A 26,683-nucleotide genomic window follows, 5' to 3' on the forward strand; every position below is an offset into this window, starting at 1 on the left:
GGGGCTTGCAGCAGGAGTTGGGTTATTTGGTTTCTTTTGCTTTCCCCGACTCTTTCCCGGTTGTTTTTTTTTTTTCGTTCTACTCTATATAGATTTTGATCTTTCCCTTATTAAACAGGAATGGTTATCCCCACTGACTTGCTTATCTAATAATGGCTAGAACCCTTTAAATTCAAATGATTTGATTCCTGGGTTTTTCTGATTGAAGTAAACATGCAGTCAGAGTATTACTGGGAAAGTGGCAATAGAATTCCATGGTTAAATTATCCTGTGACTCAATCCTGCACAGCACTGGATCCTTTTTAATACATTTCACAAGTCCTCAGTGCTGACCTCTAACACCAGAGTGGTTTCTCTCCTGTGGTAGCTCAATTTCACAACTCTGAATACACTTTTTTTTTTCTTTAGGAAGGAGAGCTATCCGAAGGTTTTATAAAATGTTCTTTAGCCTTTGGGAATGAGTCAATTTAATGCCAGGCTATCATTCCATTTCAAAGAGCYGAAGGATTTGAGGCAACACAATCTGCTTTCTGAAGCATGTGAGATGAATACAGTGGTGGGTTTGTTACAAATCAGGCTGCAGAGTTTGGGTGCAGAACTCAACTTTCCCAAAGTTCAGCCTTGGGTTTGTCAAGGATTTCCCTGCAGGGCTCCTTGTTTAACCCCCTCCCAAGGGAGCCTGCATCAGGAAARGATGGCAAGGGAGACACTGCTGCCAGGAAAAGTTCCTGTAATCCATAGGTTTTAAAATGGGAAGGAAGGGAAGGYCYGTTGTAAAGSCAGTAGATGATGAGCTTGGGTTTAATTATTATTCTCCTGTTTGAAATGGGTGGGAGCATAGGGAATAAAAACTGGACATTAACGGGGAAAATGGTAAGCTCTAGAAATGCTTCCTGAAATCCAGAGTAATCCCCTCCCAGTGCAGAAAAAACCCACAGGAGCCACCAAGACGCTCAGTCACATCGAACTTTATTTTAATCCCGTCAGAAAAGTTCAAGAGTTACACCAAAAAATACTTCAGTCTCTGCTACCTACTGACAAAAAATACACCACAAAATTATAAACTGTTCAGTGGTTTTGCAGGAGTTYGGGTTGTCGGTGGAGGGGGTGGTTTGTACATTTTGAGTGAGAAATGGATTTACAGGTGGAAAGGGAAGGGAGGAGGGGGAATCAGACGATGGCATTTGGCACTACAGTTTTAGCTACACTATACAGTTATTTCTCATGATGCCTGTAGGACTGAGGAGTTCTGCCCTCACACACTGCCCAATGTCTCTGACGTGGAGGACAAAACTGCCCAATGCGAGGGGAGAAGGGGCCAGTTCCTAATTTYCATCCCAGTCTAGCCAAAAATCTGAAAAAGCAGCTCAGTCCAAGGTGAACCTTGCCCTGCCCATGCACTCTGCTCCTGCTGCTCAGCTCTCCCTGCTCTCGCAGCTCTGAAAAATGAGAATCCTTGGGGGTTTCAAATGCCACCAGCCTGCACTGATCTCATGTGCCATTTGTGGGGAGAGGATGTGTTAGGACTCGATTAAACCTGGGGTCTGCTCTGGGTTTGCAAGCACAGATTTGATTTGTACCTCTCTCTGGTGACCTGGAATGACCAGAAATGCTGAGGGAGCTGAAGCAGGAACATCCCATTTCATGGGAAAATGAGAGGCTGCAAAGTTAGGGGCTCAATACTATCAGCACTTTTGAGAGGCTCCTCAAATCATAATGGCATTTCCTTCAGGRAAGAGTTCCCAAAGCATGAAGCCTCATGGAAATTGCCAAAGCTCAAGCAGGGAATCCATGCCAGAACAGAAGCAGAGCCCTGAGCTCCTGACTCAGTCCTGTGCTCAAAAGTTTATTCGGGGTTTCACTATGCCTCTGTGCCTGCTCCCATCCTGCACCATCTCCAACAGCAGCCTGGATTTCAGCCTCCCAGCCTGGCCAAAATCAGTGGTGGCTCATTAGGAATGCCAGGAACTGTCTGGATTTCCTTGGGCCACTGCACAGGGTTTGTATGGGCATGTGAGCATGTTTGGGGCAGGAGGGGATGCTTGTTTTTCTCTGTCAGTGAATGAACACTGACACTGGATTCAATCTGACAGCAAAATATCCCCCCTCTGGCAAACCAAACAACATCACAATATCTTTGTACCGTGTTCTCTCTACCCCTCTTGAAAGGATTCCAGTTCTTCCTTCTCTGCAYGTGGAGCTTCTGTCACAGCTTTCCAGCACTGACAAAACTTTGTGAGATTCTTTTTGCTGCTTTTATCCTCTCTGGCTGTTTACCTAATTWGCTTTTTTTGTTTTTTAATTTATTTTTCTAACAAATAGTTAAGCAATGATTTAAAAATATTTTTACATCGTAAGGTACAGTCAACATCAAACATGCCTTTGTACAAGAGCTCGACTCGGTTACAAATCAACGAGAACAATGCACGAAAAGAAATATCCATTAAGCTGATCCTGCACTCGGGTTGGATTTCCTCCCGCCCTGCGAGGGGCAGGGCACGCTCAGCAACGCGGTGTCGTCCCCCTGCCCGCCCAGCTCGTTCCCTTTAGTGACCTTCTGTCTTGGCRGCCTTGTTGTCGTGGCTGGCCGAGCCCGAGGGCAGCCAGGGGGACACGGCCCGGGAGCTGGTCTGCTTKGCCATGCTGTAGTGGCTGATGACGGTGTAGAACCTGCCCCGCGAGTTGGAATCCTGCGCCGAGTAGTAGGCGTCCAGCGAGGCGGGGATGCAGCGCTTGTGCTGGGGAGGGAAGCGAGAGAAGCAGAGTGATGCCATGAGCTCTCACAGGCTCCTGTGTGCACTCAGACTGCTGCAGCTGCCCCTCAGGGCCTGGCCTTCCCAACCTGCTGCTATTGGCATTCCGGGATGGGAACTGGGCTGTGGAATGAGGGTGACGCTGGTTCACTGTGGGACTGACACACGCAGAGAGCAGGGGCAGCTCTGCTYGTGTGCTGGGCCAAAGCAGAATTCATCCCTGACAGGCACAGGACAGGCAGARGCACAAAAAGCTGCTTTGTGCTGCTCTGTTAAAGAGTGTTAGCCTGACCTGTGGGATGAGCACCTAGTCAGGGATGGCAGGGGGCACAGCCCAATGGGTCAGCTCTTTTCACAAGTTCAGGTTTGGATCTGATGCTGAAATTCRTCATTTTGTTCTAACTTCTTTTATATCCTCGAATCCCAGAGTGGTTTGGGTTAATTGGAYCTTAAAGATCATCCAATTCCARTYCCTCACCATGGGCAKGGAYATCTTCCACCATCCCAGGGTGCTCCAAACCCCATCCAGCCTGGCCTTGGGYACTGCCAGGGATCCAGGGGCAGCCACAGCTTCTCTGGGCACCCTGTGCCAGGGCTCCCCACCCTCACAGGSAACAATTCCTTCCCAGTATCCCATCTAACCCTGATCTCTGTCAGTGTGAAGCCATTTCCCCTTTTCCTGTTACTCCAGGCCCTTGTAAAGARCCTCTCTCAATCCTTCKTGTAGCTCCTTCAGGTACTGGAARGCCAAGACAATTAAGTCATCCCAAAGCMTTTTCTTTTCCATTCTGAACAATCCAAATTCTCCCTTTTTATATAACCTAAGAGAATAATTCACAATGACTAATACACCAACATCTGACTCTATTTTCCAGCTCACAGATTATGTCCAGTGTGGTCAAGACTCCTGTGAGTTTATGAGTTTATTCACAGCGAGGACTCAGTGAATTATTTCGCAAACTATTTTTTTTTATCTCAGCAGACCAGACAAACAGTTCTGTGAATATTCAATATAAAGTCATTGGCAAGTGAGGTTTCAGCAATTGTTACATGGTTTTTTTCTTGATAGAGGAACAAGAGCACCTAAAAGTGAACTGCTTGGGCAAATGTGGATTTCTTTCACAAAGGACASGAGTGTCAGTACTCCAGCAGTTTGCTTTGCATTACAATGTATGCCAGTAAACCTCAGCTACATRGGAGTGTGGGAAGCAAATGCAGGATCCCAGCTGCAATAAATCCATTCACAAATATGAGGGATTGTTGCTGAACATCTGTCTGTAGTGTTCAGMAAATGCTAATCCCAACAATTACACTGTAACAGTAGCTGATGGAGGCAGATGCACGTCCACATTTCCCATAACACTTTTTCCATTTCAACACATCCCTGCCAAATGTTCTGTTTGGCCCAGTCAAAAAAAAAGCAGAGTGGGCTGTAACCATGCAGGCAATTAGAAGGCTGTCATTAGCTCAGGCAATTCATCCTTCTGAAGTTCCTTACCTTATAAACAAATCCATCTGGGCAACTGTGGTCGTAAGTGAAGGCTTTGTACACCACAAGGAACACTATGCAGGCAAGGAATGCGAGAGCCAGGCTTATGAGGATAGTGACCTAGAAAAGAGGGATAATGTTACTGTACATATGTTAAAATGGCATACGAGCAACCTCATAATTAAATGACTTATAGGAACAGACATCCTAACAGACTGCAGCCGTCACTCTACCGTGCAGTACTTAACTAAGCATGGTAATTGAGTGAGTGCTGGAGCCAATACCCTGCATTCCCACATCATCCCCATCCCCCAMGCGCTTTCAGCAGGGCACATTCCTCTCTTTAACCCCTTGCAAATGTATGGATTTTGCTTATGGATATTTGCATATTTGGTGTCCTTGGAGCCTTTGTGTTCCCGTGCTCTGAGCTCTGGCCCAGCAGCAGCCAGAATCCACACTCCAGGTGTGATGTGTGTGGATAAAGTGCCCTATGACCATGGCAGATCCCAGTTTCTGAGAGCAGAGGCAGGTGAGCAGGGAGGARGAATGAAGCCTCTGCAGCACACATCCCTTTGTGCCTGTTGGGTGATCCAGCCAGGATAAACTGGGCTTTGCAGGACACGGGGAATCCTGTTTCTCCAAGCTGAAAAAGCACAACATCCCAACCATTGACAAAGCCCAGCCTGGAAATCCCACAGCACGTTCAAGAGCAGATGTTGGTGTTGGAGGTACCAGACACAATTCCCTCTKTGGGGCTCAAATATTCCTCCTCATTCCCAGCAGGTCACTTTGATGCACATTTATGTTTCTCTCCAGCTTTTTCCAGGTCCCTCCTAAATATTTCATCCAACAGCAAGTTTTCTGTCCCTATTTCATGTCTGGACTAAGGCCCCCACCCTTGATTTTTGCTGTATTTCTTAAGGACTGAGTAAGGATCTGTAAAACACTCCCATCCTCTCCTTTCCCAAAGCTTCCTTGGTCCCATAATTCCACAAATGCTGCATAAATTTCTCTGGACTCTGCCTAAATAAGAGCTGTCTGCACCAGGATTTTGCAGGATCTATGCATCCTATCTACTTATAGAAGCTTTAACTTGCAGGAGAGTTGATGGTAGRAAGTGGGAAAACACTGAGAATTCCTACAGCAGAGTGGACAAACTTGTCAGGAAGAGCAGCTGCTAGTTATACCTCAGAATTATCAATACAATCATATTTTTACAACAATAATATTACGTAACATTATATCAATGCATATTACTAATTGCTTAATATTGAAATTTGCTCTGATTCTCCCCTTCAGTCAGAATAAAGGGAGAATAAAGTGTAAAAAGGTCAGACYGGGGCTAAGAGGCTTTGCCAAGGACAAACAGTTCACTGAAGGCCCGACCAGCCTTTTAACATTCCTGCTTGAATTACCCTCTCCTTGGGGCCTAATCTGCCTCAAAATGGGTCAGTGAAGCCAAGAGCAGCAGCAGAGGGAGCAGCATTTACTGCTGGATCTAAGAGAACACGTGTAGGAGAGTCCTGGAGTGCTGGAGAGGGGTCTGTCATAAAAGGAGTGAAGYTGTAACCAGTCTGACCAAAAAAATTTGGGATCCACCTCTTCTCAGTGCTCACAGGGGTGAATGGAAATACTTCACCTTTATGGCAGCCCTCTGGTTCCCAACCTGTCCCTTTTTGTGATGATAAAGAGAAAGGCTCAGCTCAATTCAAAGGAGAAGGAAATGGATTTGACATGATTTTTGTCCCCAAAAGAAGTTGTATTACACAGGACAAAAAAAAAAAGTCCCTTTAAAACAGTAAAAAGGGAGAGACTTCCTGGAAATATGCTCTGTTTTTTCCAACAGAAGATCTGGGAAAGACAGATCCCTCTTGATAAATGCCATCACAATCACGGTGACAGGTCAGTGTGGAGGAGCATTTTCCCCTGTAGAACAMATGTCCATCAACTCTTGCTCATTTAAAAGGGGAGCCTGTCAGGCCTGGAACTTCCTCTAGTTCCAAAGGGAACACCAYGGTGACAGTGACACAAGTGTCCTTTGAGGTCAATCTGAAGGCACTAGAGCAAAATGTGCATCTTGTTCTACCAAAGCCAATGCCCTGCCTTGAAATTCAGCAATAAGGAATGCTCAGCTCTCCAGTTTGGCAACTCTGTCCCAAATTAAATACACATTGAAAAAAAAACGTTGCATGAAACTCAGCCTTCAGAAGAAAGAACGAAGCTGTCTGAAGAGTGAATAAATGTATCTTCTTGTCTCTTTTTTTGCTGAATCCCACATGCATGTACAGCCTATGGAAATGACCATTAGAACTGCAATTTGAGGAAGGGTTCCTTTCCTCTTATCTGCCCACTGAGTCCCTAAAAATAACAAATTCCCCTCCGTTCTGTACTCTGCTCTGGCAAAGTGCTGACATCCAATTCATTATGGCACAGGAACAGGTCCCTGTGCTGAGCTCTCCCCTCCCTCCAGGGTGTAATTGAGCCCATTTTCACCCTCCTGCCTTTCCTGAACTTGCAGAATTACAGCGTGACAATATTACACCTGATGATAAATGGTGTAAAATTGCTCTGGATGAAATGATGTTAAAACYCAGAGGAAAGGGAGGAAAAATCCACCCCCGGATATTCTGCCATGCCAGAGCTAAGATCCACCTCCCCAACTATTCCAGAGCATACAAAACTTCATTAACATTCAAACACCAAAGAATCACAGAACTGCAATACCTAATAAACCTCCACTTTTTTTTTTTTATGATTAACACGAACCTTGGCAGTCTCTAAGCAATATAAACACTCACAGAGGGGAAATAAAATTTAGTGAGCAGATAAAACCTAGAAGTGCTGCAGGCATGAATCTGTCACATGTGACTGCTCGAGTGGGTGAAAGAAAGGGGGGGGATTTGCCTGCCCTCTCCTCAAAATCTCATATGATTCCCAAAGGTTCCCTTAAGAGGGAACAGAGAAGAGAGAACATTCATCACCACACCAAAAAAACTCCCCATCCTCCAAAAAATGTGGAAAGAGGCTTTTAACATCCAGGAAGGATGATGTCACACTCCTATCAACAGCAGCACACTTGCGGTGGTTCCTCCCTTTCCCCACAGATGAAGAACATTTTTTGCATTTTCACAGCAGCACAGATGAATAAAAAGGATCCATCCTCATCAGGCAACAGGACATCAGTCACTGCTAGGATTTGTGCCAGGGAGAGGATGGCTAATTGCAGTGGTGTTCCAGCTAACCTGCCTTTCATGCAGCCCATGGATGCATCCTTCCTGCTCTCTTTGATTTCATCAGCTGCCCAGAACTTCTTTTTTTCATCAAAAATTCCCTTTTTTCCTCCCTCACTAAGCAAAGCCTTATTTAAAAGGCAACCAGAGAACAATGGCACATCCAAACCGCAGGGCATTTATTTAACAGCTTTTTCCATGGCAAGGTTTTTACAGTTTTATTCCTTACTCCTATAATACACAATCACAGATGCTTTGGGTTGGAATGGACCTCAAAGCTCATCTCATTCCATGGGCAGGGACACCTTCCACCATCCCAGGGTGCTCCAGGCCCTGTCCAACCTGGCCTTGGACACTTCCAGGGATCCAGGGGCAGCCACAGCTTCTCTGGGCACTCTCCCCACCCTCACAGGGAACAATTTCTTCCCAACTCCAACCTAAATTTCCCCTCTTTCAGCRTGGGTGGCACTTCTTAGATATCAGGCGTGATTTTATTTCTAAAACTGGTAAATCAGTATTTGACCCTGGACACTTTTCTCCCTGCTTATATACGYTTAAAATAGGAGCAGAGCCAAGAAGATGCCATAACCAAGAAAAGCCTTGCTGCCTACAGGAAAACCAGCAGCACCCAGAGAAGAGATAAAGATCATTTACCATGGAAAAATTCCTACACAATTCTGCACCATTTTCCTGCTCTCTGCAGCTGTAATGTGAACTTKGGACCTCAGAAGCCTCTGCTCCTGCACTGCACTCTCAGCCTGCTCACARAATTCCAGTTTATCAGGAGAGGATCCCACTGCTGCTGCCATGTCTRGTTCTGGAAGATACCTTCAGTGTTGCTGGGTATTGGGAAATTTGGTGACCTTTAATAGCAATTCAGCTGAAGAAGTTCTCTTGGTTTTAATCTTCTCTTTGTAGAAGAAGAAAGCAAAGAACAAGGCAAAATTTGTTATGAAMAAAATTGGCAGAAATTCTGTCAAGGTTATTTCAGAGGAGAGCTTAAGAGTTGCGCTTGGAGAGGCAGCAAAGCTTTTCYTATGGTTTATGGCAATTCCATTACACCTGGAAACCAATCAATTCCCTGACAACCCAGCTAACTCGCAGAAAAAAAATCACAAAATCATCTRAGGGCATCCAAATACATCCAGACACTCATGAATCCATTATAAGGATTTCTGCTTGACAATGAAAAATTCAGGAGGRCAATCTTTTTCCCCTTCATCCCGTAACTTGTTCCAGGTGATAATTAGATGGAAGACTGACACTATCACATCTCCACATGGAAGGTACAGTTAAAGGGAAAAAAATAGGAGCCTCTGGAGCCAGCTCTCCTGGCTGCCTCCCACCTGTATTCCAGGATGAAATCCAAGTGCAAACCACCCAAATCCAGGTTGTTATTGCAAGAAAGCTCATGTGTGCTGTCAAGGAGGGAGCCACAGGCTGACAGGASACTCAGATGGATCAAGCAGGGGATGAGGCACACCCCAAATACACCCCAGGAAGAGCTGCCCCACTGTTCAACCTCTGTCAAAGAACTGGTGTGGTGCCTTGCCCAGCACCCACACACCCTGACAGCAAAAATGATCTGACTGCACTTCTTCAAAAATGACATTTCGCTCCCCACTGTTAAAAATATTTTTGTAATAAGTTGCTGATTTTGCTGATCTGCTGGCAACAGCTTCGCCTCCRAAATTTTGAAAGGCTAACTGCAAAAAAAGTGACACAATTGGGTCTTCAGATTTGCTTAGTACTGTTCAGTAAGATGTAGGATTTGTCCTTGATTATTACAGCACAGCTTTCTTCCAGATGGTGTCTAGATTCTTAAGCATTGTTTAGGAGATGCATTGTAAGAGGGAAATGTCCTTAGTCATGTATCTACATTTTCAGAGCTGTGGGAAAATATTCCTTAGTGCTGTGAGGTTTCTTCTGTGAAGTTTCAGGGTGGGTGGGATTTTTTTGTCCTTTATCAYAGAATTCATAACCATAAAACAATTTGGCCTCAATTCTCATAAGAACACTGAACATCATCCATGAGGATGGGATCATCCTGGAGTCCAGAAACTTCCACATCTGCTCCTGGGCTGATCCCCAGTGTGGGCAGCAGCAAAGGGGGGATTCTGCCCCTCTCACGTGAGACCCCACCTGCAGAGCTGCTCCAGCCCTGGGCCCAGCACAGGAAGGAGCTGGAGCTGCTGGAGAGAGCCCAGAGAGGCACCAGGATGGTCAGAGGGATGGAGCAGCTCTGCTGGGAGGAAAGGCTGGGAGAGCTGGGATTGTTCAGCCTGGAGAGGAGAAGCTTTGTGGTGACCTCATTGTGGCCTTGCAGGGCTTGAAGAAGATACAGAAAAGGTGGAGAGGGATAATTTACAAGTGYCTGGAGTGACAAGAAAAGGGGAAATGGCTTCACACTSACAGCGAGTAGGTTTAGATGGGATATTAGGAAAAAWATSTCCCTGTGAGAGTGGGCAGGCCCTGGCACWGGGTGCCCAGAGAAGCTGTGGCTGYCCCTGGATCCCTGGAAATGTCCAAAGCCAGSCTGGACATTGGGGCTTGGAGCACCCTGGGATAGTGGAAGGTGACCCTACCCATGGACTACAACAAGATCATCATGAAGGTCCCTTYCAACCCAAACCATTCYGGGATTCTCTGCTCCAGTGTTTCATGGTTCCTTTCAGCCCTCACAACCCAGCAATTAAAGTCCCAAACACTCACAGAATAAAGARAGGCTCATTTATCCAAGTACCCCGAAGCCTCAGAGGTATCCACTGGAAACAGCACTGGCTGTCTCTGAGCCAATTTCCTTTCCCAGCCATGTCCCCCTGGGCTCTGCCTGTCTCTGCACACCCCACCCCACTGTGACAACACCACAGAACCTCTCCAAGTTTGCAAATCTTAAAAAGAAACCTCTTATTTTCCARGGTAGCCACCAGCAATTCCTCTGCTCTGCACCTCGTAAAGCTGTGAGAGCAGCACGAGTGTGGAATGAGCACACCGTGTTTCTAAGCAATTTGTCAAATAATTAAATTATGCACACAATAACTAGCTGGCTCAATTATATTAGCCAGTCTCCATCATGTAATATAATTTCTAGTGGCTGTTTAGGCACTAATAGCCTCAGATCTTTTCAACTGTGTCTGGTGCCAGCTGAGGGCTGCGTGATGTCTTCCTGTGCCAAGTCAAACCYCTTGGATGGAAAATTCATGGCTCTGTTTCCAAGCCCCCGTTCCTTATGGAAGTTCTAAATGCCATTTTAAATAAGGATGCTTCACCAATGAGTATCAGTGAATTTCCATTTAGGTAAATAAAAAGCTCTGTTGGGTTTGCTTTTTCTTTTCTGCCATTTAATGCCATAAAAAATTCTCTCATCAAGCAGGGTGGTATAGTGACATGGAGTGGTGGCATTATATAAAATACAAATAAATACATGGACATTTTGTTAGACCCTGCAGGTGTTTAAATGTCTTTCCCCCCTCCTTCTATAAGAATATTTCCTTTCTTTTCCAACTCTCTTAAGCCAGTGGGAATACTAAAACCAGGTGATCTTTCAGGTCCCTTCCAGCCCAGGCCATTCAATGAATTCTGTGTCTTTTACCTTCAAAAGAAAAGAAGCAAACCCCCCAAATTAGCCAAGTCAGGTGAGTCAAGAACTGCTTAGAAAGGAGCTTTTGTTCCCAAAGCCACATCCTGAGAACACCTGGCAGCMCATTTCAGGAGCTGAGCAATGCTGGAAGTGGCTTCCTCCCAGACCCCTAATTGGAGGTGTTTTTTCAATTAGTGGGACTGCAGCAGACAGAAACATCCTCTCCAAGCCTTCCTGACGTGCAGCCATTCCCCACTGCCCTGCAGAGTCTTGGCTGTGCCATTTCCTCCAGTCACTCCACGTGGGACATGGCAATGGATGCCTCAGCTCATCACAGACCCTTTTTAAATGCATTAACAGGAACACAAGATAAATCAAGTCATCAATAAACTGTCTCCTTGCCTGCCCTTTGCCTGCCAAGACTCAACCTCTGCAGTGTCTCATGAATGCAAAATCTTTCTCTCTCGCTCTTCCCTTGTGTTGGATTTGGTGCAGGGAAAGCACTGGAAGCCCTGACAAAGATGGATTCAGGGATTAGCTCWTGGAATTGCAGGTTGTGTTCCCTGCTCTGCTCCTGCCTTTTCCTGACACCTGAAACTCCCCAAACCCAGCTCGAGCTCACTCCCAGTGAAAGCCACTCAAAGCTGCAAGCATCTAAATTCCCCAAATCTTGGCTTTTCCTGGGACAAAGGCACCCAAAGGCCACCACCATCCCTCAGCCAAGGATCAGGCTGGCTCTCGGGAAAAGCTGAAGTACATTTGCTTTGTGAAATTATCTTCTTCCAAAGGTCAGGCTTGCATGAATTCAAACACCTTTTTCCAGTGCACTCTTACACCTTAAAAAAAAAAAAAATCACTTGGAAGTTTGTTCCTTCAAGGAGGCCAGCAAATTCACCTGCATTTCAGCATTTATGTCTCCCATCATGAGCAGGAAATAGAGCTAATAATATTTCTGCATTCATGGTCCAGTACACCCATTTCTCCTTAAAAACTTATTATGTGGGTGCTTTGTACAGGAACAAAGTGAGGACTTGGTGTGCAAAGTGTCCCCTGGGTAACTTCWGAATTAAAAGCCTTTCCATTTTGAATTAGAAATATGAAGCTTTATTGCTGCAAATGACTTACAAGAGCTACTCTTTTAAAAGCAAACAACASAAATGAATAATCTAGGTGATTAAGCTGCCTTCAAAGGCATGAGGCCAGTTCCATTAGCGGTGGATCCGACCCAACAGGCTTTAATACATCTGCAAGTACCAACAAGAGGCAGCTCAGCTCTGTTTAACATTCAATCACAGAGCCTGTGCTGCTTTACAAAGAGAGAGTGGGACATTGCATGGAAAAATATGTGTGAGTGAAGCATTTCACTTCCTTGATTATTGTATTTTTTTATTCAGTATTCAGTGGTCTGGTTACAAGACTCCAAATGCACTCCATGACAGGCAATAAACTCTGCTTTGGTTTCACTCAGCTGAAAACTTAAAATTCTTTCCTGCTACTCCATCCTGCTCGGTCTCTTTTGCTACAGTGGCCACACCAGTATTAAATATATTTCATTTCACCTCAAATGCTGACAGGAAAATTGCCCAACACACAGATTTCCTGTGGGGTGGCAGAAGTAAGTGCACAGTGGTGTTGGAGACAGAGATGCAGTGTAAGAAATCCTTTAGACCCACTGGGAACTGCAATTACATCCTGTAATTAGCACCAGGGCTACCTCCATGTGGTCGCTTAGGGAAATATTTTCAAGCATTTTGATCCAAAGCCAAGGATCAGTTGAGGTTTCTGCTCTGTAAATCCTTTCTTCCTTCAATATATAATGGTTTGGAGAATAAAGATTCAACAGGTGTATCCCAAAAATACTTAGGCAAGTGAATATTCTCTGTGACTTCCAATTCTAGAAATTTTCTGCATAACAATTAACTTCCTCCTTCTCTCCAAAAATCAATTAAATGTAAAAAAAAACCCAAACCAAAACTGAACAAATCTCTTCAGCTGATTACTTTGTTAGTACTCACAGATGGCAAAAATRAAATAGTCAAGCAGCTTTTCCTGACTTCGCAAAAGAGTATCTATGTGTGTAAAACTAATATAAAACAAGAATGCCCTGTAAGGAATGGTCCATTTCCTATTTAAAAAAAACAATCATATTTGGGTTTTTTCTTTGCTTTGTTAGGGTGGTCCCTAAGCCAGTTGTATAGAGCATTCTAATGAAATCAAAATAGATTTTTCTTGTGTGTTTTCAACATGGATATGATGTTTTTGGGTCCTTACCTGTCCAAAATGTCAGGAATTAGCTGGGAMCACTTACAAAACCATAGACTCCTACCCAGACAGGGTTTATAGCACCATACCTGGGGATGTGATCAGACAGATCTGTTCCCTGGCAGCTGAGCCACAAATCCCCACTCAGGCCATGCTCACAGCTCCTGATTGTCACTGATGATCACAAASGGCTCCATCAATCTGCCTCCTCCAGCCTGGGAGAACCACTGGGACAGATGTGACCTGTCCTCTTCTCTTCCCATTACAGCCAGAGCAGAAGARGGATTTCTGTGCTCAGGCAGAAAGATGATGAGCAACATTTCTCAGTTGCTTGCATTCACACCACCAGAGAGAGCCTGAAACCACACAGGTGGGAGTCTGCATCAGGGCCAGGCAGGGCTGGGCAGTGGTTTTTGGGAAAAGAGAACCTGTGACCTTCGACCTTTGGCATGGCACTGGAAAATATTCCACCTCTGAAGAGGAGGCTCTGGCTCCACACTCACACTGGAGAAGACAGGCACAGTTCCCTGCAGGAACATGCCCACTGCATCCACAGGGAAAGGAGATTGCCTGACGATAACTGAGAATAAGATAAAGGGAATGACCCCCAAATCAGTCCCTGGGGACTGAAATCAACCCCTTCCTACTGACACCTCTCCAAGCCCCTCTCTAATGCAAGGTTCAGGRGAAAAGCACGGTACCAGCCCTGATGATGCAGCCAGTGGTGCTCCCCTGTGCCTGCCACATTTCTGCTTTGTCCTTTGTGCTCCTGCATCCTGCAAACAACATCCCAGCAGCAATTCCTACCAAAGTGAGAGAAATCCCCGAGTGCARCCCGTGCTCCCGCCCTGGAGCACCACTCCCATCAGTCAGGGTAATGGGATCCTTCAGAGGCYGCTGCGCAGCTCCCGATAACCGATGGGATGTGGCAGTTGCCATGGTAACACCAGTACTGTTAGGATTAAAAAACAGCGAGGAAAACTGTCCTGCTCACACTCGGGAGGAGTCCTTTTGCCAGCAGTTACTCCTGCCCCATGGGAACTGAACAATTAAAGGAGACTTTAAATTTATTTACCTATGAATGGACACAATGAAAAGCCTCAGCTGTTTCTCTGGGATTTGTTTCTTTGCAGGTTAGAGGAAGAAGYATCAGCACAAAGCAGAACACCCTATGAAGGAGTTTGCAGGGCCCATGGCATGGATGGGGAGTTTGGGAAGGAGGAGCAGGAAARCCACATTTGGGGCTCTGTGTGTGCAGCAAATTCTGAATTCCCTGGGGATTCGATGGGTTACCTTCYAGTGGGGGAAGGAGGGGAGCATCTTCCATTTAGCAAAGCTGCCACCAACAGGAAATGAAACCTTGGCCCTGGCCCAGAAAAATCTTTCTTAATTAGGAGCCAAACATTTCAGATATTGGCTCGGGTTTGATCATGAACAGCTCTTGCATCAASGCCTGTTTCGTAGGGTGTGGCTGGAGACAAAGCAATTTTGTTCTAAATCTTTCACATTAGATCAGAAGAAAATAATTGATCCAGCAGGAGCACTTCAACACCAGAAGCATTTGAATGGGTTCCACTACATTTTAAGGAGCTGATGAAAAGTGTGGGGAATAATTACATCCACTGGTTCCTGGATCTGCACGTGTCAGAGCAGTTTCAGGGTGGAGGGAGGAGAAGGGTGATCTAATAAGAGTAATTGTTACTGCACACTCAACAGGAACAGATGACACAGCCAGCAACTCTCAAAGTGCATCTTGCCAAATTGTAGCAAGAAGAATGAAGTTCCCAGTCTTCCTCAGTGAAGCAATGATCAATACTTGCAATGATTTCTCCAGGTAGATAAATTGCTTGCAAAAAACATCTTAAAWATCTCGACTTCTCCCCCGTACACCCACTCCCAACTTGTTCTGTTAAAGACAAGTACAGATTTTAATTACTCTAACTCTGAAAATATCAACTCTTTAAAGAAACCGATCCATGAAAAGGAAATAACTGTAGAACACTTGAGAAGTCAGATAACTATGGGAGATAGCTATCACCCAGTTAATAGCCAATAAATCATTACCTCTCTGAAAATAATGACTAGGTCTGTGGCAGTGGTGATAAAGGGCTCAGACTGGTGTAACRAAGAGACCAGTTTGTGTAAAACCAGTAAGGGACCAGCAGTTACAGGTGCCAACCCAAYGCTCTGTAAGCCTATTCTGAAAGGCCATTCCAGCACCTCTTCAGGTGCTATTTAATAACTCAGTGCTTCTGGCTGATTTCTGTGTTATCTGAACTGGTTGCAAGAGGAGTCACTGGAAAAACCTATTCTCCAGAAGTAACAAGGCTTCATTCAATGGATAAYCTGCTCAAAAAGCAAAAAGGATTCAATCTCTTTTCAGTACTGATAGAAATAAGGGCAGAATGATTATTCAYGTATGAGAGATTGTTCTCAAAGGCTGTAACATGGGGTGTAACTGGTGAAAAGGAGCAGGAAGCCTCAGATGCAAAGGGTTAGAGCTGTCATCCCACAGAGGAGTCAGAGGCAGCACATTTGCAGACCTTCTCTAATGCACCTCAGTGTTGTCACTGGATGGCAAAGCCCAGGAACAAGAGCTCCCTTCAAAGCATTTCAAATGAAAGGCAAACAGCAGACACCCTTCCCCTTCAGCCAGGGAAACCCTCAGCTCACAGTCTTACTGCAAAACAAGATCTCTGCAGTTCAAAAACTTCCTAGAGGAATACACTCCAGAGGTATAAGCAGTCTGGAGAAAGCAAGGTCTATAAATCACTGCCTGTCAGCTTAGAAAAATGTCCTCTTTGCTTCTCTGTGGAGGAGTAAATCGAGAAAAGAAATTTCTGTATGGATGGCTCAACCATAAGGCTATTTTAACATCRTTTTCTTGTAACCCATCTACACACAACTATTTAAACAGTTGTTATAAAGGATGTATGGGCTGACTCATCCAGCTGAAGAATCAGCCTAATTGGTCAAACTTGCAGGACACAGTGTGCTGAGCCGGAGAGAATCATAATCTCATCTATTAGGGGATGTGACAAGTTGCAGGAGCTATCTCAGATTCCTGGAAGAGCTGGTGTGAAATAAGAACCGTTGCCTAGGGACAGTCTCTTCTTTATGATAATTAAAGAGCTCAGATCTGGGCTATTCTGGATGGATGAAAAATATGCAAGCATAAGCTTAAATTCTGGCTTGGGCTTGTTCATGTGAGAAAGTTGTCTAATAATTCATTAGCTGCTTGAAATAAAAGATACCCAAAAGGCAAAAAAAAGTGGATCAGTGGACTTGGCTGGCAAGTTCACACGGTCTCAAGGTTTTCTCCAAACATCCTGCTCTTCTCTGTCACAGAATCTGAGCCTCTTGTCCCAGGATAGGAGGGAACGGCCTCAGGCTGGGCTGGGGAGGGGCAGGGGGGACATCAGCAGGAATTTCCTCATGGAAAGGGTGCTCRGGATTGGCAGGGGCTGCCCAGGGAGGTTTGGAGTGCCCATCCCTGGAGGTGGCACTGAGTGCTCTGGGCTGGKGACMMGGTGGGGATTGGTCACAGSATGGACCCAATACTCCTGGAAGGCTTTTCCACTCTCAAAAGGGCAAAAGAAAATACCATGATCACAGTTATATCATCTTTTTTAAAGCTTTTARAAATGTAGCCAAACTAAGATAATAGAATTGAAGTATTTACTATGATCTGCTCTTAAAAAAAAAAAAAAAAGCAAAATGATTTTATCAGTACCAGATAATAGGCCAGCTTATAACCAGAGGGCAGGATTTTTAGTAACGTCACTAAAAATATACACTGGGGCAAAAATGTGGAGCAATAAAAAGTACAAAAGGTAATAAATATTACCTACTATCTCAGCTAGTTTTTGTCAGGAAATAATACTAYAAATTTAATGGGATACATGGCAGCCTTATGAAAAGCAAGCAGGGAGAAGCTTAGAGTCTTATCCAGTATTAGACCAGAGGCTGCCTGATTAATAAGTTGACATTGAAGAGCAGAGAATGAAAATCATATGGACTTTAGGGAAAGAAAATAGCTAAAAAATGAAACTGTGATGCTGCCAGGCTCTATAGGAAGAGGCCCTGCTCCCACCTCTGCAAGGGCTCCCAGCTGGAGCCTCTGGGTGGGAGCAATGGGAAAACTGCACCAAAAACAGGATGGGAAAAGGGAAAAATGCATGAAAAGAGAGGTTGAAATGCAACAGCAACCTGGATGATTGAAGAATGGGTAAAACAAGATACTCTGTAGAAAGACAGAGGAAATGAGATTTATCCACGAGTATACATTCACTCAGTGTGTAGGGAGATGTTCTTGATTGCTTYTTTTAAATAACAAAGTCAGATCTTYTGGTGGGAWTAAAACRTGGTTTTAACACTGCCTTTCACACCCTTCAGGGCTGCAGGACTGAGTGTTAAATATCCACTGAGGCACYACGATTTACAACATCAACAAGGCCATTTACTGTGGGTCCCAATCCAGCAGGGGACTCTAAGTCCAGGAGGCTCTAAATTTATTGTTGGTTCTCAGGCACATCGTGTCTGGTTATGATTTGTGTGTCCCTCACACTGGAAAATGTCTGCTGTGGTTTCCAAGACTGGGATTTAACMGTGGAGAGTTACCACTGGTGGTAAAAAGATACTACGCCCACAATAAGCTCAGTGAAGAATTCAGGAAATATCAACAGCAGGTAAGAAATTTTAGATCAAACTGTGATGTCCATTGAAAAAACAACCAACCCCAAGAACCATAAACATTTCCTCACATGACTCCTAAGAATAAATAATGCTTTGGAAGGAGAAGGGCTGTAACCAGGCACTGCCCACTTTCTGTGTTTTCTACTCAAATCATTGATATTTCTTCTGATTTTGAAAATGTGCAATCACATCTCACATTTTTCTCACTGCCATGCTCTGTAGTGGAGAAAAGCACCAGGTCTTTGCAGTGAAAAGGGAGGAAATAGTGGCAGCTACACACTTGGAGTCTAATTTTAGGAGGAACTGAGCCATTCTAATGTGCTGCAGTCAACAGGAACCRAGGGCACTCAATAATTCATGAGTTTCTTTCCATGTTTGAGTAKAGCCTGTTGAAAATTTCCCAAGGAAACATTTTCCGTCACAGTATTCCAATTCCTGTGAAGCAAAACTGCTTACAGGACAGGATATGCTTGGATACTTCTCTAAAATCTCTTTTTCTATGCATTTTGAAGTGGATTTTAATCTATAGTAATATAATTATAATAATAATGTATTTTAAATATGAAAAGCGTTGTCTGGCTATGAGACAAAAGGAATTTTAAAAGGCTAAACAAAATGTTTCCATCTTCACTGGGATTTTAAAAATTCTTTTAAACGCCAATGTTTGGAAAAGAAAACAATTCAAACTTGTTTTTATTTTTAATTTGGGCTGGAAATGATTTTCATTTTTTGTGGGACAGAAAAGCATTTCCTMCTTTGGATGTAGCTAAGATAGTATTTTCATGTCTGTCATAAAAAAAAATCTTCACACTCATGCAGATAAGCCTCTCTTTGACCCTGGTGATGAGTGGAGTGTTAAATTTGTTATGTCTTTCCTGTCACTTTGATTCAGTTATTTTAAAATGAATGGCATTTGCATCAGAAGGCAGCAGAACAACCATTTCTTACCTTTAGTCTTTCTGTTACCCCATCAGTGAAACTGACTGTGAATTCAGCAATTTTGGGAACTCTGAGTTTTCCTTTGTTCTTCTGGTCAGGCTGATATTCTGTTCTTGTTTTCACAATTACCTGGAAAATAACAACACTTTTAAGGGTTCTGCCCACAGCACAGATTTTCGGTTTGTTATCTAAGCTTTTCTATATAAACCATCCCCTGGACCTACACAAAMACCATAAATGAACATAAACCCATCATCCCCTCAGGAACAGGAGGCAGATAAATAGGCAGATACACAGAAGTAGGACAGTGAGCTTATCACACTGAGCCTTAAAATAGCTGACAGCAAAATGTTTGACACCCACTTTTGTTTAGGACTAGGCATTTAATTTTTATACCGTGCTCAACAGGCAGAAGAACAGCCCATCCTAAGGAGCCTCAGTAATTAAAAGCTCTGTCCAAACAAGCTCCGCTGAAGCCAATTTTAATTTAGGCCATTTGGTGTCTCATTCATTCAGGCCTCCAGATTATCAATATTTATCTTCCATTATCACCTTGGCTTTTCCCCTAAGATCTGTGTCTGATTAATCCAGGTCCTACTAATCTTATAAAATGAGGTGGTTTACACCAGTGCAGAAGACCCTTCACTTTTTGGCTCCYCATACTGAGCTGCAGCCTGGTGAAAATGAGAAACTCCAGGAGTGGAGGCTGCTCCAGATGCGAGTGACAAGAGCAATCCTAAAGCTCTTAGTTAGAAACAAAACCGTGGTGAAGGATTTGAAAAGATTAAGTGATGCACAAGGCTGAGTTCCCAGCTAATCAAGGACTTATTTCCAAATGAAGACAGCAAAGTCTGCTTTGGACCAAAGAGAACCCCAGGTATTTAATCCTCCTGCATTTAATGCATGTGAAAATCAGAGGGAGAGAAAAGCAGTGAGGAGTCATAAGCCAATTTTCTGGATTCAAATGCAAATCATTAAAGACTGATGAATATTTACACCCTTCAGCRAATCCCTCTCAATAGTATTTATTACAGGAGCATTTGCAATATTAATACTTGGGGAGAAKAAGGGACAAAAAGCCACTCAAAAATATTTCTGTGAGCATTTGGGAGCTCAGGATTTGTGATGACACAACACAGAAKATGGGAAATGACCCATGGGGAGAAGCTTGATTGGGCAGGTTTGGGGTGAATCCTGACCCTACTCTGAACCCACTGTTGAATCAAACCCATTTTGTTCACTCTGTCCAGCACACTGTGGGCAAAATAAAGCAAATCTCCCTCTGCAGCCAAGACAAAATGGCCCAGGTCAGCTCTGAGCTTCAAACAAGCAATAACCTCATTTTCTGCCTCAAAAGGAGCAAGTGCACCCAGACTCGTGCAGCTGGCCAGCCTTCAGTCTTCTGCCTGGCCTTTTGTAAACCCAGTACAGTAAATTATAGAGCATCAGCCAGCAACACCTGCCAGCCAGTGTTTAGAAATTGCTCTCTTTCTGTTTTCAGACAATATCCAATTCTCCCAAATTCATGCTTCCTGCTTGATACAAATCTTAGCTGCAGACAATTTTTTTTCAATTTACACGATGGCTTTTCCACAGATTCTAACACTGGGTCTTAATGAAAGACCACAAAGCCGTAATATGGAAAAAAAATCCAATTAAAAACCTTCTTTGTTTCTAGATATAATTTAATTTTCTTCATCATCAACACCAATTTTGTTATGGYTATTTTTTAACTGTTACATTGCACCAATAAGCAGGAAAGTTTGAATCATGCTGTCTGCAGAGGTACAGAGTGAAAATGAACCCACACAGCCCTTCCTTCACCAGGCATCAGTCAGGTCCAGCAGCAATTCTATCACATCTGGGAACAAATAAGCAAGCTCAGGCCCCAGTCAGATCAGAAGTACTTGAAGCACAGTTTGCTGACTGTGCCAGCAGTGAMATGAGTGTGCACAGAGCCAGAGTCACCCTGGACAGTGTTTTGCAGAGAAATCTGCAGAGGTATCAGAAAGCTTTGCTAGAAGAGGGAAGAAGTACCTKTGCTAAAGGCCTTTTAGCATTGCAAAGGTTAAAAATTTGCTCTCCAGAAGTGTCTTTGTCAAATACCCGGTGGAATTACTCAGCAGAAGAAAGGCAGAGCAGGCAGTGAAGTCTCCTTTTGAAAGGAGAGCACAGAAATCAAATGACAAAGGTCAAAGAGAAAACTGAAAACCTGCAGTGCGGGGGGGCACCATTCAATACTGTGCCAGAAATGATAAAAATGCAATTTTGCTGAGGGCATGGGGTGTACATTGAGAAGAACAGAGCTCCCTCTTGCTCAGTACCCCACAGGGCTAAATAAATCWGCCTGAGCATGGATCCCACTCTTGCAGAGTTAAAAGTGCAAATTTAGAAAAGSAATAATCAATCTTCTAAAGAAACCTTTCTGCATTTTTAGCATTTTTTTAATCTTTCTCTCTTTTTCTGTTTTCATTTTCCAGCTTTCTGGTTTGAGTTAGATGGGGAAAATTTGCCTTTCCCCATTCCCTGCCATCACTCCTTTTTCACCTTCTTTTTCCATTTTGTCAGCGAGAAAAAAAATTTCCTGGCAGCGAAGTCTTCCAGAAATTCTACCCAAATTACTGTTGAACGTCGAGTAATAAAAGCCTCCTGACTCCACAGTCGGTGCAATGATCAGCGCTCATTTATCACTGGCTGCCCCSGAGCAGCTCCAGCCGAGCTCAGGATCCCACTGTTTCCATGCAAACAAGGCACATCCATCTCACACCACGACAGCTTTCCTGGGAGAGCTGCTGCCGTTTGTTCCAACCCACAGCCAACAGAATGATCCCCACTGCCTCTCCTTGTCTGTCCTGGCTTGGGAATTGTCATTCTGGATTGAAACCAGGGAAAGGGAGGGTAAAATTGGGGTCGGGAGGAGGCTGCAATTCAAAGGAAAAAGAAGAGAAAGAAATGGCATCTCCTCGTTCTCTCCTCTGGGATGCCGGCAYGTTGGAGAAGAGCTGCTCTAAGGGGTGAACTTCCAGATGGGTACAGCTCAGGGAATCTCCCTGCASATTATCTTGCTCCTCTGATCTGTTCTTAGTCACACCATTCCCAGAGATCCAACACTTTAAGTTGTAGGAACTGAGCTGTTAGGTGCGTATGTGATAAAGGAAACACCAATAAATTAACTGGGACTTTGCACTTTGTATCCAAAATAAAGCTGTTCTTTGAAAGTTGCTTTCTAGATGGGGTTTGCAGAGTGATTGTGAAAATACCGGAGGGGAGAAAAGTTTCCATGGACCAGCAAAAAGACACATCTAATTATGGGAATCCACACTGCAGCTTTCYCCATAACCAGGTTTGTTTAGAATTTGAGCTAATTAACCACCAATTCAGCAAAGCACTTAAGCATGCAAGTAGTCCTATTAACATCAGCAGGATGAGCTGGATATTTAAAGTTAAGTGTGCATCTAAGTGCTTTGGCCGAGGAGCTGGCTTCAGGCACCTTCCCACAGCCCGTTCCAATTCCGATGCTTGGGATCCTGGGGAATTCTTCAGCAAGCGCTCAAAGCATTCTGCACACAGCATGACCCCAGGATCGAGGGAGGAGTAGGGAAAAAAGACAAAAAAAGAATCTCAGTCATGTTCTGAGTCCCATTTGGTGGCTGAGTCAGGAGTTCAAACCATGGTTGGTTCATTTCTTACAACGCACAATTTCATTAATGAGAGAGAACAGCAGCTCCAGGAGATTCTCCATATAAATGTAGCATTCTTGGGATTAGGAGCTAGCAAAAGATGACTGGGGTGGGAAGGCAGTCAGAGAACCTATGGMAAATGGCAGCTCTCTGCACAATTGTCCTCCTCACACATCCCAGGTCAGCAGATGTAGTAACTCTCTCCACGTCTGGAAAGGTTTTTATATTCTGTTCTCTTCCTCGGATCTTCAGGCTCCTCATTCCAGTCCCTCAAACACTCTTCTGAAGAGCTCAGAGCAATCTGCAGGGAACGGCCCTGGAAATTGTGAAACCCCATCACGAGAGGACCACAAGCCACATCCATCATCCTGCTCCACACAAGATGTTTCTAATGATGCTGTTTGCTAATAYATTTATTGAGTCCTAAACCTAAATGCTCTTATTATTCCAGGCTTAATGCTAGTGCCAYGACTGGAATCAATAGGAAATCTTTCCATGGCTTTAATGAATGCAGGACCATGCACTCGCTCTGTAGCGATGCTTTGGAAAATTATAGGTGTGCTGAGGTGAGAAACAACAGATGAGAGTCTGCCTACACCAGCAGGAAATCCATCATCGACAACCTTGAGAAGGTAAACAGTGGGAGAGTGCTGGGAAATCCAGGGATTTGGGCTGCTGAAAGGGAAAAGAAAGCGAGCTGCTAACCAAGTGGGCTATATTAAAAGCATTTGCTGTGAGGAGGAAGGAGCAGAGTAGATGTGAAATGTGACAAATTGAAAAATATCCCATTAAGCATGGAACCTTGAAAAGGATTTTCCAGCAAAGGGATGAAGTAAGTGTTTCAGAAAATGAACTGATATGAATTCTGAGCCTTGTCTCCAACTGGCTAAATGTAACATCATTTATTGCCACTTTATATTTGCGTTTGAGCTCTATGGTTTTCCCTGAAGAAATGAGTAATAATATTTAACATAACTGGCATTGTGAAAACTTTAAATTATTCATTTGKAAAAGGACATGCAGCCCTGCTGTAATTCCCACTCCACTGCCACGGTGCATGTAATATATTGTGGTTCAGGTGCTGCAAAGCACAAACCATAAAAATTTAAAATACTACTTCCTGGGATTATTAATAATGAAGAGYCTCTCAGCCGGAGTGGCTGTCAGATTGACAGAAGAGATAAACAAAATGTGTTGCTGCTACCAAGGAGAAAGGTTCCTTCCAAGTTCAAAGCTGGACTTTGTAGTTGCACAAAATGGTTGTAACACCCCCACCGGTTTCCAGGAGGATTAGTCATGCTCTCTTTTAAATGAAAATGAGACTCAGCTTCCKTCCTTCCTTTCCACACCTTTGTCCATGCCTTGCAAAGAGAGAAGGGGAAAAAATTTCTCACTGGCACCAATGTCGTGGTCATTTGCCTTTGTTACTGAGCATCAATGGCTGAGCAGGACCTCAGGGTGCAGCAGTGGCCAGGTGACAGCAGAAGGTGACCCTGGTGTAAACCTGGCACTRAACCTGCTGGGACTGGGGCAGCTTCTCTCCTCGTGTGCTCCAAGCCAAGCAATGGCCAGAATTCACCACCTGCCTGCCCACACAATTCTCYAGCCTGATCCTCACACAGAGCCAGCTCCAAAGAGCAAATGAGATGTGCACATTGCCAACAGCAGCTGAAGTTAAAATACTCAGCACTAAAAGAATATAGGAAAAGAGGTGGAAAAATCGTGTTTCAGGGCTTAAAACAATCTCCTGCCTTGCAGGCTTAGGATGAAACATTGATAGGCATGAGCAGCTCCATGCAGCATCTCCTGACTGTTGCCCTGGCTACTGCCATTAGCAGGACACACTGGATAAGGTAGACTAATCTCAGACTACCTGACAACGCTGCAAATTCTGGGAGTTTTAGAGAATTAGGTCTTTAAAGCTTCCCCAAATGATTATGGCTATGTCCCATCCTACAGGAATGGCAGCTATGCTTTCAAATCTACAGGATGGACACATCTCAGCAGGCAGACTTCCCAAAGGTTGATTTGGTATTAAAATTGGCATTTGGAATGTAGGTAATGGTATCCTAGTCATTATTTGAATACATTAAATCCCTGAAATATCAAGCAGCAAAAAAAAAAAAAAAAAAAAAAAAAAAAAAAAAATTAAAAAATTTAAATTTAAAGAAAAATATGCCCTTGATCAAATCCATAGTCCCTGGAGAAACCCAGGTCAGTACTCTGCTGGTTTTTTACCCTGTATCAGCTCATCTAATGGGTGTTGTGCTGAAAATGAGTTTCACAGAGGGTGGTAGGAAAAAAGTGGTCTCCTGAATCTGTGCCAGGAGGACATTCCAGGCATAAGGAACATCACAAAAGGACAAAGACAGCAAATGTATTCAGCCCTGGCATCACCAGTGAAATGCAGCACAAAATGCCCGGGGAGCTGAAAGCAGCTGAGAAGGGTAAGGCACAGCCCCAAGAACAAAAGTAGTTTGGAATTTATTCAGCCAAGTCTCCCCACAAATCTCTAGGTGTCCATAACCACCAGGAACCCACAGGAGGCGGGGTAAGAAAAATTGATTTGAGTAGCTTCATCCAAGAGAGGGTTTAGCAAAGCAGACAAAAGAATCAATCACGCAGCTGYAGTGAGGGAAAATTGGCCAGGGTGAATTAGCAGAGCTCCACTGATTTCCCTTCAACTGCCCTGATTTACAGCAGCCAAGATTCATGCCCAGTTCTCCTTTCCAGACCAGTAAGGAACTGGTATGTGGGATTCACTTCAGTCTTGCTGAAATCACTTCCACCTCAGCAATGGGCTTTCATGGTAGAAAAAAATAGACTGCAAGAGGCTCAGCCAAGCCTCCTTACCCCAGCACACTTCCCTGTGTCCATCCTTGCTGCTTCTGCAGAAAGCAGCGCAGACATAGCTGGGCTTAAGAGAGGTAATGGAGCTCACAAAACCAGGCAGCTTTAAAGCCCTGATTCAGGCACTGATGGCAGAGCAGTTTAGGAGGGAGATTTCTGCCCAAGCGACACAAATCCTGGGATGTTCAGAGTGAAGCTCTGCAGCAGCAGCACATTCTCTGGATGATGGGAGCTGCTGGAAGCTGCTCAGGTCTCTGTGAGCCTGGATCCAGCACAACCTTGGATCACCTGTGAGTGGAGGGGTTGGTGTGTGAAGGGAAGGCCAGCACAGAGTGACATCCAAACAGGAGCAGGAGCTGCCAAGAATCACAAGCAGGGCTGTCCAAAACATGCAAACAACATCAAGGAGGCTCCCCCAAACACTGCTCTGCCTGAATGCTGCATGGATTTATCACAGCTTAATGAGCAGAGGTGGTGCTTACGTTCTGATATACATCCAGAGGACAAAGGGATTTGCACAGCGTGAGACAGGGACAATGTCACAGGAGAAGGTGGCTCAGACTTTGATATTTGTGGAGATGGGGCAGAGTATCCCACATGAGAAAGGAAAGGACAGGGAAAGGCAAGACAGCCTGTTCCTTTATATTTGTTATTCCCTTCCTTTATTTTATCCTTTTTTTCATTCCCTTTGCATCCTCCTCCTCCCTTTTCCTCTTCTTTCCTCCCCCTGGTTCATGGCTATCCCTGCCCCATCCCTCCTTCTGCCCTTTGCTCCATCCCACCATCCTCACCAGCAGATGAGCAGGAGCTGCCTGTCCCCAGCTCATCTGGAGCTCCTGGAGTTTCCCAGGCCGGGAATGCMGAGCTGCCTCCGGCCCCAGCAGGTGCAGCAGCTCCCCAAAAGCAGCTCCATGCTGCCCTGACAGCTCTGCCTYGAGGCTGCACAGAGGGCAGCCTGACACTGGTATGCCAGGACAGAGCTCCAAGCAGTCCCCGAGGTACAGGAGCACTCATCCAGCTACTCTTAATTATTCCTGCTCAGCTGGCCASGACCAAACGTTATTTTCTGTTAAACCAACAGGGACAGGCTGTGAACACCAGGGACCCCCTGATTTCCAGGAACTGTGTAAATGCATGGCCTCAGCCACTCAGAGAGGGATGTGGCCTGGGGCAGGAGCACAGGGTGGGAAAAGCATTTGAATAGA

The 26,683-nt window shown here is 44.6% G+C and overlaps 1 protein-coding gene across 1 annotated transcript in view; it reads right to left on the reverse strand.

The window, feature by feature from the left end:
- Positions 1-953: 953 nt before the first annotated feature.
- Positions 954-26,683, reverse strand: part of NSG2 (neuronal vesicle trafficking associated 2) — a 30,736-nt gene continuing 5,006 nt past the window's right edge. Inside the window, exons 3-5 of the mRNA XM_057383502.1 lie at positions 18,958-19,077; positions 4,252-4,362; positions 954-2,738 (exon numbers count right to left, since the gene is read on the reverse strand). Coding sequence (XP_057239485.1) covers positions 2,547-2,738; positions 4,252-4,362; positions 18,958-19,077 — 423 coding nt within the window. The 3' untranslated portion in view covers positions 954-2,546. The remainder of the gene's footprint in view (positions 2,739-4,251; positions 4,363-18,957; positions 19,078-26,683) is intronic.

Source organism: Malurus melanocephalus, unplaced genomic scaffold (genome assembly GCF_030028575.1).
Source record: "Malurus melanocephalus ecotype Western Australia unplaced genomic scaffold, MMel_1.1 scaffold_637, whole genome shotgun sequence".
Taxonomy (NCBI): domain Eukaryota; kingdom Metazoa; phylum Chordata; class Aves; order Passeriformes; family Maluridae; genus Malurus; species Malurus melanocephalus.